Source organism: Etheostoma spectabile, chromosome 8 (assembly GCF_008692095.1).
Source record: "Etheostoma spectabile isolate EspeVRDwgs_2016 chromosome 8, UIUC_Espe_1.0, whole genome shotgun sequence".
Lineage (NCBI taxonomy): Eukaryota > Metazoa > Chordata > Actinopteri > Perciformes > Percidae > Etheostoma > Etheostoma spectabile.
In genome coordinates this window covers 28,725,031-28,741,731 of record NC_045740.1, presented here as the reverse complement: position 1 = coordinate 28,741,731, position 16,701 = coordinate 28,725,031, and the positions used below count along the sequence as shown (strand labels likewise).

Genomic DNA, 16,701 nt, shown 5'->3' with positions numbered 1-16,701 from the left:
TCACCTCCTGGGCACTGCCAAGGTGCTCTTGAGTAAGCTACCAAACCCCCTTCAACCGCGTTCAGCAGTTGCAGCACACTCACTCTGACATCTCTCCATTAGTGCAGGTATAGGACCTGAGCATGTTTGTGTATTTCAGGCCTGTGTGTAGTGTGTAATAACAACAGTAAATTGTAATTTCATTAAAGAGTATAAATTATTAAATTATAATTCTTAAAATGGACCTCCACCGGAATCACTGGAAAACCATGGCAGGAATGCGTCCAGTCCATACTATTGACATTTGTCCACAGTTTTGATTATTATTATTATATACAGCTGTATATTGTTAAGCATGAGAGGCAAACCTGTATTTAAACCAGTGTTTCCGCTGGTAACTCTGCTATTGCGGCGGCCACGGTGAAAAACACAGAAGAAGTTATTGAATGCGACTAACTTCAGTTCGTAGAGTAATAGTGTGTGAGACGGACATTTAAAACACACAAGGTGTGTAACTTCACTGACCCGCCATTCAACCGGTGCTGGACCCATTCATAATGAGTCAGCAGTCACTCCGTGAGTAGCATATACTACGTCCAACGCACTCCCCCTCTCTCCCGTGCTCTTTTAATCAGTTCTGGTTGAAAACAAGGGAAGGAGCTTTCTCAGAGATACATTTTTTTATATATATATCCTAGGCTTTTTATGTCAGATAGATCATTTTTATTTACATGTGTTGGAGCTGTATGTATGTACAGCATACCACTTCAACATAAGACGAATGTAGCACAATATGGACGTGAAAGCAGTTATAAATAGCCTATGTGACAATAAAATTTGTTTCGGTTCAAATCAACAATCAATCGTGATGATTAATCGTGATCTCAATATCGATCAAAATAATCGGGATTATCATTTTGGCCATAATCGTGCAGCCCTAGAGTGGAAGTATACACAAGATCAATGCAACTAGCAACTACTGTGTTAAAAGTCACTGACAACTGTTCTGCACAGTTATCTTCACACTGAAAGACTTCACACACTTAAGTTTTGCTACTAAAAGTGCACTAACCTCATTGTCATGCTGCTACACGGCACACTGCTGTCTGCTGACAGAAGACAACTTACCCGCCGGCTCATTCCATTTCTCAAGAGCATTTATGTATTGATTACAACTCAAGAATCTTGTGACATTATTTTAATCATTTGTGTTTATTATATACTGTCATACTATACACGTATGGTGTGTAGCACTTTTTATTTTTCATGTTCATAATGTGTACAGTATTCTTGTTTCTTTTAGGTTACATCTCTTATTTTGCACGTGTTCCCCTGCGTGTGATCAATTACATAAATCAAGATGCAATGTATCATGAGCGATCGTCAATCAGATATCCGTTCATAGTATCTTACATTTAATCATAAGATTCAATTTTCTTTCTCAACCTGCAATCCCGTTCCCATTCCCTCAGCTGTTATTGCGAGGACAGAGACATACAGCTTTTTCCTTCACTTCCTGTCACTGAGTTGTTTTCCTTCTTCCTTTAGCTATATGACCTTGGTTCCCCAGCTGAGTCCTCCAACACTGTGCCAGGCTGCTCTCTTATTGATGATCACTGCGCCAACATGGAACAACTGTCCTCCTGCGGCAGGAGGGGTCGCTGTCACAGCGAGTGGGGTTCCTACAGCTGCCTGTGTGAACCGGGGTTTACAGGGCCTCAGTGTGATCATGGTGAGCATATACATTTGCTTTTAATTGAACCCTGAGCTTTTATAGGAAAGCACAGTGAGATCTTAGTTGAGTTGGGGATTTGAAGTATCTCAAAGTGTGCAATTTAATTGGGACATATGGGAGATTCTGCATTCTAAAACATCACTTTGCTGCAGTGGGAAGTCAACCTCCCCTCACATAAAGTGCTTTTGCAGAACAGCACGGCCTCGTTGTGCAATCTTGGCATATTTTAAATGACAGCTCAAATAATTAAACAAGCCTTGTGTGTCTTTGATTGACAAGTGGCTCCAGAGTTCTCCTTTGACGGGCGGAGCCACATTCAGTTCCAGCTCCTGTGGTCGTTGCCTGCGCGACAGACGAGAGTCCAGGTCGGGGTTCGGACACGTGCTGCCGCCGGTGTCATCCTCAGCCTGCTTTCCCAGGAGCAGAACGAATACCTACGCTTAGAGGTGAGTCACGACCGGTCACTCCCCTCCACCTTGATAGCTGATTGTCTTGTCTGTGGGCCTTAAGATGATAATTAGAGCCTGGACAATGATTGCTGAAAATGCTTGTCAGGCTGAGAGTGAGTAATATCAGGGTTTGAGACATATGGGTGGATACTGAGGGGGCTGGGTGATTGACATATGCATGTCCACAACAAGGTCTTTCAGTAAGTCTGAAGAATGCTGCTATTGAGAGGCTGCTGATTTAGAAATTAGGCATCTTTTATTCAAGGTTATTTCTGTTTCTGGTTGATGTTTCAAGCAGAGTTCAATACGACGAGAAAGCAACTGAGTACTCTGTTATTTGGGGGCAGAGTACTCTCAAAGTGAAGGCCAGATCACCTGCCCTGCTCTGGGGTTTTGAGAGAGCTTGCTTCAAGTGGTGAGCTCAAAGTCATTTCTGCGTGCATGTTGCTAGCTTTGCCACAACTGGTGTGGAGTGGTGCTCACTCAAGTGTTTCTTTAGGACACAGGTCTCCCTCACTTTGACAAACCTTCATAATCGCATGGCTCTCCTGCCCGACACATTCCTGAGTGGATATGAAGCCAGTGTTTCGTCAAGACCTTTCATCCCATTGACTGACAGGAAGAGTGAAAACAGCACCTTGGAGTAAATGGCTCTGTTAAGACTGTCACTTTTGGACAACTCACAGGTCAGCTGATCGCAGTGAACCTGTCTCCGTTATGGTATATTCCACACCACTGGTCTGTCTTTGAAAACATCTTGTCTTTGCACTTGTCATTAGTTAGACAGCGTTGTTTAAGGCAGCGACCCCATCTCTTGTTCTTCTTTGGGTCTTTACACTCCATGAGGAAAAACAATGTTGTCCTCTTTTCTTGTGGCAGTCCCACTGTGACAGGAAGAGGAAAAGGCTGTAGCCTTTACTGTAGGCTGGCTGTGAAGCCTCTCAGTGAAACCCTCTCTGGAGCTGAATTGGTGAGCTGTATAAAACATCTGATGTCTGTCTGCGGCGGTACACTGAAGCATTTTCAGCCTGGTTGTCTCAAAGCTCTTAGAAACACTTCAGCTCAAGCCTGGTGTGTTTGCCGACAACAAGCCCTAATTTAAAGTGCTGTCTCTCTCCCCTTTTTTTCCTCAGGGTAGATATGGGATAGAGTGCACACTGAATAAATAACCCCACTTTCACACAAAGGTTACCAAGGGCTAGCTGGGTATAAACAACATGGATCTCTCCAAGGAGCATGGTGTCTCTGTAAAGAAAACATTTATCTGGTTTCTGTGAAGCAGTTTTTTGGAGCGACTGGTATGCACTACTTTGTCAAAGCCCAGTGACCCTTAAGAAAAGTCAAACTGTAAAATCATAGCCTTTTGTGTTTTTCTTTTTTTAATTTTTATTTTCTTTGTGATTTGAGTTTGAAAAAGTTCTATAACAAATGCAGACTTCAGAAATACACTTGAACATTTTCGGCTTAATGGTGATTGCGTAGATCTCTGGGGGTGCTGCAGAGACTTTATATAATCAGATTTTTCCTGAGTATTGATTGAGTCCTTTGTCCTTTGCTCATTTTTGTTGTGGACTTGAGGGTAGGATGCAACATCGGGCAGAGCATAGTCAGCTTTTACGGTGAATGTATGTGTGTGCGTGCGTGCATGTGTGTGTGTGTGTGCGCGTGTGTGTGTCCAGTGGGGGAGATGCATTTGAGATGCCCATGCTGAGGGAGCAATAGTTAATGCTGGCTGGGCCGAATGTGAATTATCTTGCCCCACTGTTTCCAATTAAGCTTTGGACATGTACAAGCTGCAGTTATGGGAGCCCCTCATTGGTTTGGTCCATTGTGTTCGCTCATCCTTAACTGCTGAAGATAATTGTTGTTTCTTGTATCCCTTCCCTTCGGGATGACTCCGGCTTCTGCCACGCAGCCATGTGTACGGCAGCTCTGCAAAAGCATCATAGCAGCAAAAATTGCTAAATAAATTTTTATCACTGAAATTTTCATGCCATTTTCTTTCTTTTTTTTAGTTGCAGTTTCACCACAGAAAGTCTGTTCTTGGTAGTTAAACCCTAACAATTCTTGTCCGGCCCAACCTTTGCTGCCTTTTCTTTCACCACGGGAGCTGGTCTACTTCTTATGATGTTGTTATGCTCAAGATCTCTTTTTTTGCCCATCAACACAGCACAATGTGGCAGGAGTCCAGGTCTGTCAGTTTAGAATTTGTGTCACCCCGTTTTACATTTGTATTCACACATCCATTCCAAGCCTTGAAACTTTCACAAACACAGATTGTGTTGGATTGATGACATAACAGCCCAGCTTATTTCGGTTTCATCAACGCAAAAGTCTTATTTCTTGTTTCTTAGGTTATTCAGGGTGTGCTGGCTGTTTTCTACAACCTCGGAGATGGAGACTACAACCTGACACTGCCCTACCATCGCGTCAGTGATGGAGAGTGGCATGAGGTGGAGCTGGATCGGTATGGCAGAGAGTTCACCCTGCGACTGGACGGAGGTGGGGGGCGACGAGAGGTCACGGCCTCCCGTGGTCGGAGTCAGGAGATCATTATTGACCCTTCTGTGGTGATGCTCGGAAACTCTTTTCCCTCGGGACACAACCGGAGCTTCCTCGGTAGGTTTCAGTTTAATGGGACTGAATGAGGAAACGGAATAATTAATGTTTTAGTGAAAAAAACATGGGAAGAGGTGAAATAACGTAATTTGTAAATAGATTAATTGGAAAACAAATACTCAAAGGAGTGGACTTCCCAGTTAACTTGGATCAATGGACAATTCAGTGTTTTTTTACCGCTCATCGCTGCTTCTACATTTCTCAACCTGGCCCAAAGGTGTTTTCATTCCTTAGTTTCAAGCAGATGAGAGAAAGTGAGTCACTAAATGATGTGTTAGACCTCATGTTTCCCACAGAGTGAGCAAACTAACAAACAGAGAAAATATTCGGCAAAAAAAAGGAGAAGCCAATGCTGACAGCTTAGCCCTGGGCTATTTGTGTGTTTGCATGTGTGAGAGCTCAAGTGTGAGTTGGTCTGCAGGTGTGTCAGCGAGTTTGTTTACGAGTGTCAATGCGTACATGTCGGCGTGTTTGACTTTACACCCCTGCCACGGCGTAAATGCGTGTCCATAAAACATTTTGCCGGAGGACTGGTGTCTTAGTGTGTCTTTTGGCATTGTAAACTCTTTTTATTTCTCGCCCTCTTTTTTTTTTGGGCTCCCCACCAGGCTGTTTGCGAGATGTGAGGTTTAACGGCCGCTCCATCCCTCTGGGTCGAGAGCAGCCTTCAAAGGGGCTTCAGGTGGTCACTTTGCAGGGAGTCTCCGCCGGCTGCTCTTCAGACGCCTGCGGGAAACATCACTGCTCCCCTCCCTTGGTCTGCGTGGACCTATGGAGACACCACGAGTGCAGGTGCTGTAAATAAATAAAGAATAAATAACCCAGGGTGGTAATGGTACCTGACAGTATGCGGGCACGTTCTGTACACACTCACTCACACATTCAGAGAAAAGAACTGCAAACCACAGCCTTGCTTAATGCAATTAGTAACGCCAGCACTCAACTTGCAAGTTGTAAAAAGAAACAACATTAAGACCCACGCACCCTGTGTGGATTTCCTACAGCAGGTAGATGGAATAATGTAATATTTTGGAAGGGCACTTTACCCTGTCCCATTAGGTTTAATGCTAGTTGTTATATTTTGCCTGCAATAAACAAGTTCTGGGAATCAGCATGTATATGAGTTTTCAAAGCAGCATATAACAGAAAAAGATCCAAAGAAGACAAATCATCTGTGACCGGATTGCAGGCGCATTGGTCCAAAACTACAATATATTAACAGCCTTGAAAATCATGACACAACGTGTAAAAAGGGCTTTACATTACAAGTAATAAGCTAAAACAATTCAAAAACAGCGACAAATAAACAACAACAAAGGATTTCACCGTTAGTCTTTTCTCTTTTTTTTCAAATAAAGTTTGGAACAACTTTCAAGAGACTTTCAAGCGCTAGTCTTTGGAAATTAATTATAAGCTGTAACTAATGACTTTATTTTATTAACATTTACTGTACAACTGCATACTGGCTGGATTGTTGAATTATTTATTTATTATTGCATATGACTTACTGACCATTGCAAGAAAGGAAGAAAATTTAGAAAGTTGAATTAATGAGTATTTCTTAATGATAATTCACCTAAATGTGTGCAACTAGCAACCCTAAAGTTATCTCAACAACGGCATATAAATGATCTATAAAACATTAGTAAAGCATTTATTAACAATAATGAAATCACTGGTTACAATTCAAGAATCCATATGCACATAGAACAGACCAAACATACATCTATGTACATGTATACTAGTCGGATCAGAATTTTACAACACACTAGAAATCAGAGTGTCCACCAGATGGCAGCTTGGCTGAGTTCAGCCCTGTTATACTGTGTGTGTCAGCCTGAGAGAATAGTGTGTAACAGCAGCGACTTTCAGTCTCGGCTGCCCCTTTAAACTCCGCAGGACCACAGAGTCTCCTGGCTGTGATTTCAAGCCTCCGAAACAGTGTGGAACTTTTTACTGCGGGTGGATATCCATATTATGTGATTGCAGCACAGCCCCAGGTTACAAAGGACTGGGAGAAGCACGTGGCGGGGGGGGGGAATAAAATTCAGGGGATGTTTTGTACAAATATACCATGGGACTACTACTGCAAAGCCAATGTTAGATCTCAGTTTCTTTTCTCTTTTTTTTTTTTTTTACACCACAGTCCACACTCTGTAACTTTCAAAGAGCATAACTTTGAAAACTGATACATTTTTTACACTCCCAGCTTAGGTGTCATAGCTCTGTAGTATTCCATGCTCCTTTTATCTGACTGCTCGCCAAACGCCTCTTGTCTTTGCTTCACACTACTGTCTCCTCTCTGCACAGGTGCCCTCCAGGTCACATGACCAAAGAGAGCTCCCTGGGAAAAGTGTGTGTCTACACGCTGTGCGCCAGCCGGCCGTGCCGCCACGGCACCTGCGTGCCTCACTCGCCGTCCCGCTACTCGTGCCGCTGCAGCGAGGGCTACCGGGGACGCCACTGCGAGGTGATGCTCACCATGATCCACAACGAGGACAGCAACAGCCTCAGCCTCAGCTCCATGTTCGCCATCAGTATCTGTGTCATGGCCTTTCTAGGTAGCTATGGCGAATATGTCCTCTTCTACCTGTGGTAACCCAACACTCATCTTCAGATGTCAACATCTCTTCGGATGTACTCTTTATGTTTTTGTCTTCCACGTTCTTCCTTTTTCATCTTCAATTCATTGACTTTCATCTTGTATTTTTTGTTTTTTTTACTTTGCTTTGTTCTCATCTTCATGGTATCTCCTCTCATTATGTTTGGTTTTCATCTGTAACATCCGCTGTCATTTGTTTTCCACACGTTTGGTTCTTTGATATTTACATACAGTACACATATTTTGTAGCCGTATTGATCACTTGAGTTGTACCAGAATGGGATTTGTGCATTGGAGGTTGGTGGAAACATGAAACAAAACTGGAAGAGAAGCAGGAAGGAAAACATTGTATGGCTTAATTTGTGATTCACGAGGAGGCTGTAAAAGTCCCCGGAGAATCGGGGAGTTTCTTTATGTGTTTTTCTATATTTCTCATCACTTCTTTGTCCCCTGTCTCTTCCAATGTTACACTCTGACTTCAGAAGTCAATTTCCCTCTCAGCCTTACTTTTTATCCGTCCAACGTATTTTATTTTCCACCATCCACGCTTTTTACTGCCTTGATGGGATTTTTCTTGCACATTTCTGTGTACATTTCTGTTTTCCCAAGTCCCCGTGAATGCGTCCATAATGTGCACTTTGATACTATGTACACTGTTGGAAGCTTTAATCGGGATCACTGTACATCAAGTACTGTAAAACTGCCAAACCAAGGACAGCTTTTGAATGTCTCCTACTTTAATTAAGTTCATTCCAGGGTAACTCTAAGCTAAGGGTGAGATATACTGTCGGTTAAGGTCTGTCTCATTGGTCTGTCTCCATAACATGGACACTCGTGGGGCAAGACTCCTGTGGTCAGAGATTTATTCAGCGAGTGGCATGCAATAAAAACAGAATATTAGCAAACAGGGCAAGTACCAACAGACGTATGTTTGAGGAATAATTTATGACATATCTTTTAACTGAATGTAAAACTAACCACAGCACATTCCCACATATAATACAGCGTGTAGTTTGCAAAGCACAGAGTCCAGTAGAATAGAATAGAATAGAATAGAATAGAATAGAATGCCTTTATTGTCATTAAGTTGTAAGTGTGGCCTTTGATTGACACATTGGCTAGTGCACATTATAAATGAGAGATGCTCCCACCAGTGAAAATATTAAATCAAAGCCTCAATGGGGCTGAATAACAGGTATGATTATGAAAACCTGTTTTTTTATCAGATATTTTGTATTTATTAAATCAAAAAAGAAGGGCAAATTAATTGATTCACTTAAACTTTATGCGTCATGTTGTTGACATCAAACAATTAAAGCTTTCAAAAAAAATAGATAAACCAAAAGCACCAAATTAAGGCAGAAATATAAATAAAATGTTCAATTCATAAGATGATGATGATGGTATGTGCAGTAAAGAATCAAGTGAGAGTGAAACATTTTATGAAATATTTCAAAGTAAAGTCTGAAATGGCAAACCATGGGTGTGGGAGTGTGAGAGCCTTCACTGAAAAAGAAACAACCTCCCTTTGAAGACTGACTTATAGGATGATCTAAGGCTGCTTTCTGACATATAAGTGGTCGTAGTTTCAGAAACGTATGCCAGGCAGAGCCCGATCACCGACTGCTTCATAGGTAAGGAGTAGAATCTTGAAATCAATAGGTTAAGCTGAGGGTTATGTGTTCTCTTCGTAGTGCCTGTTGAGAGCATAGCTGCTGAATTATGAAGTTTTGAGTTTTATGACTTATGGCTGAGTAGTGTGTTTTTTATCAAGCGAGAAGGTATGAATACGTGGATGACCTTTTCCAGTTCTGTAGTACTTCAAAAATAATTTCCAAAATATATTTCTCAGCTGAATAACGCACGTCAAAACCGCTTTATATTTCTTTGCATTGTAGCAACTCAAAATGTAATAACTCATACAACTCATATAATGCATAATATAATAATTAAAATGTAATGAAAGCTTATGATTTAATATTACAAACCATATAAGATGACAGTCTAACGATAACTGTCTCACTTTCGTCTCTAGATGGCTGAGGGATGCATTTCATCATTGCGCCTCAGATCAAGGGAGGGATGTTAAAATGTTCCCATTTAATGCATAAGTTAGAGGGAGAGAGTGAGTTGTAAAGTGAGCTAAAGAATGAATGAAGAGAGGTAGTGGCATTAGCGAGAACAAAGCAGAAGACTAAAATGTTATTTTCTGATTGTGTCACGGCTGTCGCGTTCCATAGCACAAATAAACACACCGAAGCACATGAGAACACACACGAGTAACTGCAATGTAACAACCCGTTCTCATCATCTAACACAGCACCTTGTATCGAACAGAAGATTTGGGTGCCCTGTGCGTCAGTATCAGACGCCAAGAGGCGTTACAAAGGGGCGGACTTTGGAATAAGAACAGGCTACACATATATATATATTTGGGGGCCAGAGGCTCTTTACTGACACCCAAAATCTACCTACACACTGCAAAATACAAGAGAAATAAGAAAATACAGGCAGAAGGCAGGGTCTCCGCAGATAGACACCCCCACACACTTCTAGTGGGTCATAAGTGATGATTGACAGGGACTACTTTTGTATAGATATATACATCTTTTTTTTAAATGCAGCATATTGTACCTTTAAATTAAATTATTAGTGATTTAGAGGCATACAATGTCATTTTATGATTGTTTCACAGCGGTTATGTTCCAAAGCACTAATAAACACACACACACACCTCCAGAGGAAGGTGTATTGTCGGATTATGAGTGAATGCAGAGCTTCATCCTGTCTGTGTCATAAAACATGGGCATCAGTATGAGACACTGAGGGGAATGAGGATGAGCTGCACATCCTGCACGCTGTTATTGGCCTGTCTTTGCTAACGGACATAAACATCACACACACGTACATCCCACACTCAGAAAATAAAGAGAAACTACAGGCAGAGAGAGGGCAGGATCTGATTGAGAGGATGGATTTGTGTATTAGTCAATTAGTCATTGGTTTTAGGATAACACTGCACTTCTATGATAAATCTTGTATTTATTCTCTTTACATGTCCATCTTCCTGAGCCTTAGGCAACATCTTCCAAAAAAAAAATACTTTGTTCAGATCAAAAGTCCAAAACCCAATGATATTCAGTCTAGAGTGTTTCAAAAGAAATTAAAAAAATAGCTGATCTGAACAAGGGACTGTTCAAAGTTTTGCTTGTAAAATGACTGAAGCGGTTAATCGGTTATCAAAATAGTAACTGATCCATTTTCTGTTGACTGACTAATCAATGAACCGGCTCATGCCTCAGCTCTAGACTCAAACCAGTTAGGTGCTGTTGACCCACTTGCGTAAACAGTCTAATAAAATTGCACAGTTGATGGTGTCATGAGCTGTGGTCTAATAGGATCAAAATGTAATATCTACCCACATCTGCTGCCAGCGGGGCCTTTTTAAATGTATATGCATCGATATCTCTACAGGAAAGATGAACTGTCCTTGTTAAGGCTGAGGACAGAGATGAGCTAATTGTGTTAGTTTTATAGCTAAGGACATTTTGGGGGGTTTTACAAAGATAGAAGGACAAATGTGTGCGCATGTGTGTGAGTGGCTTGTATGTTGTTGCACTGCCGTCTGTAGGGCCACATTGCTGTTTATGAGTCTTCCTGTCAGAGACCGGCTTATAAAACGCTTGGGCAATTCAATACACTGTCCCTGCCTTCTATAACTGACTCAACACTCCCTCCAGGGCATGTGGCTAGTATTGGGACATCAGTTATTCTGACACTTGAGAGTGAAACGCATAAAGCGGTCTTCAATATTTGATAATTAATTCAAAGATGATAAAGTGCGGCCTTGGCATTTTTCATGAAAATTCATGTGTGGCTAGAATGCTAACTAAAGAAAGGCACAGTCAATTTATAGTGGCTTGCCAGCTGTCGGCTGCTCGCTGACTTTTCACCTCACATACAGTAGAATCACTGGTTTTTTTTATAATATACTTCAAATTGGAAAGAGCTCTCTTTGATGACTGTAATTACATTTTCACACGTTGGAAAAAGTGAATAAAATAAGCTAAACAATTATTTCTCTCAACCTGAAATCAAAAGACAAATCAGTTTTACCCCATGATCAACGGTCCTGAATGTGGCAATAAGATTAAACCAGTGGTTTATTGAATAGGTTGTTATTCAATATATAGTTGTTTAATGATGACCCTCATCACCACAGGAACCACTACCATAAAAAAAAAGCGAGACTGCTAGCTGGGTGCTAAATTAAAGGGGGACTCCTTCTCTGCCTCAACGTGCATTAAAAGTTAAAATGATCATCCATTATTAAGTTTTACATAAGCCATAACACACCAACCAGAATATGAGTTGAGCCTGTGCTTATTGACAGAGCCAGATGAGGGGATGTCTGACCATGCCTCATTAGTCCAGCACCAAATCCGACATTCTGTTGTTATTTTTTGCAGAATCGAATAAATTATCTTCCCATATGGGCTCTGGATGCCAAGCGATCATGTAAAGTGCCTGCACTTTTTATTCCGCGAAAGACTTATAAATAAATGATTTTCTCAACTCTTTCCCATCTCTCATCTGTCTCATTTCCTCCTACTCATTTGTCAGTTTTCTTTCCCCCTAAACTCCCATTGACGTTCAATCTCGCAGCTCATTTTTGTCTCATTAACCTCAGACGGGAGCTCCAGTGAATGAGTTGAGTGTTTTGATCAAGCTGCGTTGTAGTTGTTTGCTGGTCATTTATTCAAATGCACAATCAACATCATAATGCCTTGCTCATAGTCACGGTTAGAGGGCAGAGAGGCAGAAACATGATGAATGACTGAGATGTTTGTTCTCCACCCTCAGTGATATTGATCTCACAGAAATGTAGCTACACACACACACAACTCTGAGTAGTACAGTAGTGGTGGTTGGCAAAGTTTTTCAGAAGGCAACTAGTTTGTGTGTTTGTTTACCTGGCCCTAATTGTGTGTGTGTTTTGTATATTGACTTCCCTCCCTCTATGTGTAGAGTATCAGCCCAGGTGGTGTTGAGGGTTTAGGTGAGTGCAGGTCTATAGGCAGCACCTCCGAGCCGGTAATTCTGAAGGTGGAACAGAGGGCCAGCGTTCGGTCGGCCCCGGGCCTCATCGAGATTCCGGTGTTTTCTGCGAGGGCGCTGTGGCACAGCGGTGAACGAGCCGGATCAGCTGATCAATACAACTCTGTCCCCTAACCCACACTGAGGATGGCCAGCTCAGGAGCAAGAGGGGGAGCTTGCAATCTCGCTTTTTCTATCCAACATAAAAACAGCATAGAAAAGTGCAGTAGCTGAGGTGTGGAAGATGTTCCAGTAGGTGAATAAATAGAGATGATGATTTTTAATTGAGATAGCATTTTTCTTTAGCGGAGATTAGCTCCTGGGGAGTTTTTTTTATAATTTTTTTTGTCTTTGTTTATGCATACCTTCCTGTTAGTGTGACTCCAAAGAGCCGTTGGTGCAGTATATCTTTCAAAGCAATTACTTTAAAAATCCAGACTAATGTGATTACTTTGCATTTCTCAGAAGATTTCCAATTAAACCGATCCTTAGCACACGCCATATAAAACCATTCTAGTTGAAATGGATCCCATCTAGTGTGAGAGATAAAAGCTGAGGCCAGACAGAGGCCAGGGAGGGACTGAAAAACAGGATCCGGGAGAGACTTAATGAGCGGGGAAGAGAAGAGGGAAGACCGAAGGAAGACTGAGGGAAGCTCTGATGCAAAGAGACAAATGAAAGAATTACGGAGATAAAAAAGTAAGAGTGACCTAGTATAAACAGATAGTGAGGAAGGGAGAAAGAGAGAGAGAGGGATGGGAGAAAAATAGTGGTTGAGATTAATGTACTTTAAAGGTCAGTCCAGCACGTTGTATAATTCAGCACACAATAGCTGTGATTGATGTGTATGCTTCAGGACCTTTTCTGCTCGGCTCCCGCAGCATTCCTCTCCACGTTCAGCAGAGCCTCCGAGGCTCTGAGTTTAAGCTGGCAGGAGAACAAATCCAGTTAATAGGTTTCCAAGTAACTGTGGTCTTTGATAAGACAGTAAAACAGGAATGCACCAGCAATGGGAAAAGGTGCAAAGGCGGTGCCTCTGTTTCCGTGTATGTTCCCTTCCCTTAACTGTACAGTCGGTGCATCGGATTGTTCTGTTCTTAACTAATGTGATGGAAAAATTGAGTGGGTCTTACCTATTCATTGAGAGGGATGGTGTTATTTTACATCTGATGAATAACACAAATCGAATAGTACAGCCAGTGCCAAGTAATTCAGTGTTTATATCATCACTTTACGCTCCCGTTGTCCATTTCATTCACACCCCTAGATTGTTTTATCTGCTCAGTATGTCCTTTTAATTATGTGAGTGTGCTCCTGCTGTGTTAACCTGCTCTCTGGCACCCCTCAGTGTTGATGCTGGGCCTGTTCCTCTACTCCTGCTGGAGGAGACACAAGGGCCTGAAAGAGGGTGTGTACCATGTGTCTGCACACCACGGCGAGTGGGAGGACATCAGGGAAAATGTGCTAAACTACGACGAGGAAGGTGGAGGGGAGCAGGACCAGGTAAACACACACACACACACACACACACACACACACGCACGCACACACTCTGGTATTTAAGAGAAAGGCAGGGAGAGTAAACAAAAACAGTGCACTGCTTTCAGCTCTCATTTCCATTTTTGAAACCTGTTTTAAATGTCATCATGCTATTTTTCAGGATTTTTTAAAAAGTGATAAGAATACACATAGGATAGGACAGAAGCTAAACCAGCAAACAGGGGGCATTTGATAGAAAACAGCAGTTGTTGGTGCTGAAATGAAAACCAAATATCAGCTCCCTGGAGATCTAGGAATGTGAGTCAATTAGTTGAAACGGAGCAAGTAGACCCAGTAGCTGTTAATGCCTGTGTTTTAATAGTGCTGGTAATTTTCACCCCCTCTGCAATCAGATAAGGAATTCCTTGGCTGATCAATGGTGCTGTTGATGCCAACATCCCTTTCTTCATAGTAGATCTTAGTCTTAGGAACAGGTTAATTTGCAAGCGGAGGCACTAACTTAGCTACAAAGCTCTGTGCACAAATTGGTGTCATGTGGCAATGGTGTTGTTTATTATCTCTTAAAATACCAAATAAAAATTATACAGGGGATAAAACCCATCTATTTTTCTCTTCTGTGCTTCCTTCATTCTGTCTATTGGTCTCACAGAATGCCTTTAATATGGTGGAGTTGCAGCGCTCCCTCCAGCCCAGCCCAGCACAGTCCCTCCGCTACAGCTACCCACAAAGCATCATCTCCTACCCGCAGACTAAACTTCCCCAGGACAACAACAAAAAGGGGGTGTGTAATGGGAATGGCAGCGCAGCTATCGCCCTGCGTCTGGCAATCCCCCCCTCAGAGACAGAAACCCCGACGTCCCCTCTGACCTTCCGTCGTTCCCAGAAAACCCTGTCCTTCTCCAGCCAGGACTTGGCCCGCTACCTGTGTGAGGTCATCAGGGACATGGAGGGCCCGGGGGAGCTCGGCACCATGACCACACCGCGCCGCGCGTCCGGAAAGGAGCGTGGCCTGGCGGCGGTGCGCTCCCTCAGCTCCCTCAGTGCATCTCAGGGTTCAGAAGTCAGGCTTCAGGCGGCCCAGAGCACCCGGATGGACAGGTTCAAAACCCTCCGAGCCGTGGTTGGCGATTTGAGAGGCGACTCCAAGGCTCCGGAGGGCCAGAAAGACAAACTGAAGGAGAGCAGAGGGCAGCTGAACTGCGAGAAGAGTGGGTGAGGCAGCACTGTGAGAAACAGAACTGAAGGTTGCAGAAGAGCAACACTAAAATCAGTAGGCGCGGCTGGTGGAATTCCAAAGGGAGATAATTAAATGTGAAATACTCTGAGACTGGGAGGTTGCCCAGGGTCTATGTGAAGTCTAAATGTACTGTATTGATGAAACTTTGAACATTACAGTTCTTTGATATAAAAGATGTTTACCGATGAATGATCAGATGTGATGTATTGTTTACTGTACAGTATTTACTCCACAGAAAGCATTTCTCGGAAGCGCCCTGTGTCAAAGCTATTCATGTTGTCATAAAACTCATAAGGGTAATGTCTCCGAGTAAGACTGCAAATGAGTTTTCCGCTAGAGGACTGAACTCTCGTTGCCGTTAATGACTCATGAAATCATTTATGTTAAAAACATGTGTTTTGTTTCATTTGTATTCTCTATTTCCTTTTAAATAAATAATGATCTTTGATAATATTTCTAGCTCGATCTTGTCCATACACCAGTTCACATTAGTGAGCGTCTATCCTTTTTGAAGTTCAAGCCAACTTTCATCATCAAATGTTTGCCAGGCTGTCTTTTTTCTTTTTTTACTCAACAAATACAGCAAACACGCAGTAAAGCAAGATGTCTTTGTTATAGATGAATACTCCTAGATATCTCTAGCGCATCTGCCTTTATTCCTGGTGATTAGGATGACTGAGAAATAGACTGGAACAGATTTTATTTTACACACACACACACACACACACACACACACACACACACACACACACACACACATACACACACACACTATTTGCTCACTATTACCAGCAACAAGAGCCTCTGGAGAGAAGAGCAAAGTCAATTTTCAAGATGAATCATTTATGTCCAGAGCCGGTAGATCTTCTCACCTGAGCTTCTGAGAGTCTCCAGTATGAACGGGTGGGGGGTGCCCCAGCAGGACGCCCTACACCACACTTCATTAGCCGGCATTACTGGAGCCAAACAGCTGTGACACTGGAGCGAGCCGCTGGGGAAGCACACGGAGCGGCTTTAAGCACATGATGGTCTTGATGTCTGTGTTCAGTCCATCTACATAATGCATCATAAGAGATATGCAGGCAAAGAGGATGCTTTTGGCTCCCTGAAAGTTTTTTCCCCTATCTATTCATGAATTGTATAAAGTAGCAGACCTCACTGCGTGAGCTCAAAGACCATCACTAAATTCCTACTGCAGTACATCTGCTTCTCTATGTGGTGATTAATATTACTGCTCAATAATCCCTGTGATTCAGTCTTGTTTAATAATCTGCTCAGAGATAAATGTGTTGCGTGAATGCACACTGCCACCTATTGGCGAACTACTGGCACCACGCCTGATACAAACAGCAGCTCATTACTTCAGTTTTACAGTACACACAAAACGGGGTCTAAGGATCCTTGAACGAGTTCATGGTTGTTTCTGGCATCAAGTATTAAAATTTATTAAAAGTTGCTCAAGTACTGTATGCATTATGAGTGG

The 16,701-nt window shown here is 42.4% G+C and overlaps 1 protein-coding gene across 1 annotated transcript in view; it reads left to right on the top strand.

Moving 5' to 3' along the window:
• LOC116694173 (neural-cadherin) overlaps positions 1-15,603 on the top strand; it is a 100,979-nt gene extending 85,376 nt beyond the window's left edge. Inside the window, exons 27-33 of the mRNA XM_032523709.1 lie at positions 1,528-1,711; positions 1,994-2,160; positions 4,518-4,782; positions 5,391-5,574; positions 7,093-7,343; positions 13,830-13,984; positions 14,631-15,603. Of these exons, the coding sequence (XP_032379600.1) occupies positions 1,528-1,711; positions 1,994-2,160; positions 4,518-4,782; positions 5,391-5,574; positions 7,093-7,343; positions 13,830-13,984; positions 14,631-15,197 (1,773 nt within the window). The 3' untranslated portion in view covers positions 15,198-15,603. The remainder of the gene's footprint in view (positions 1-1,527; positions 1,712-1,993; positions 2,161-4,517; positions 4,783-5,390; positions 5,575-7,092; positions 7,344-13,829; positions 13,985-14,630) is intronic.
• Positions 15,604-16,701: the final 1,098 nt, after the last annotated feature.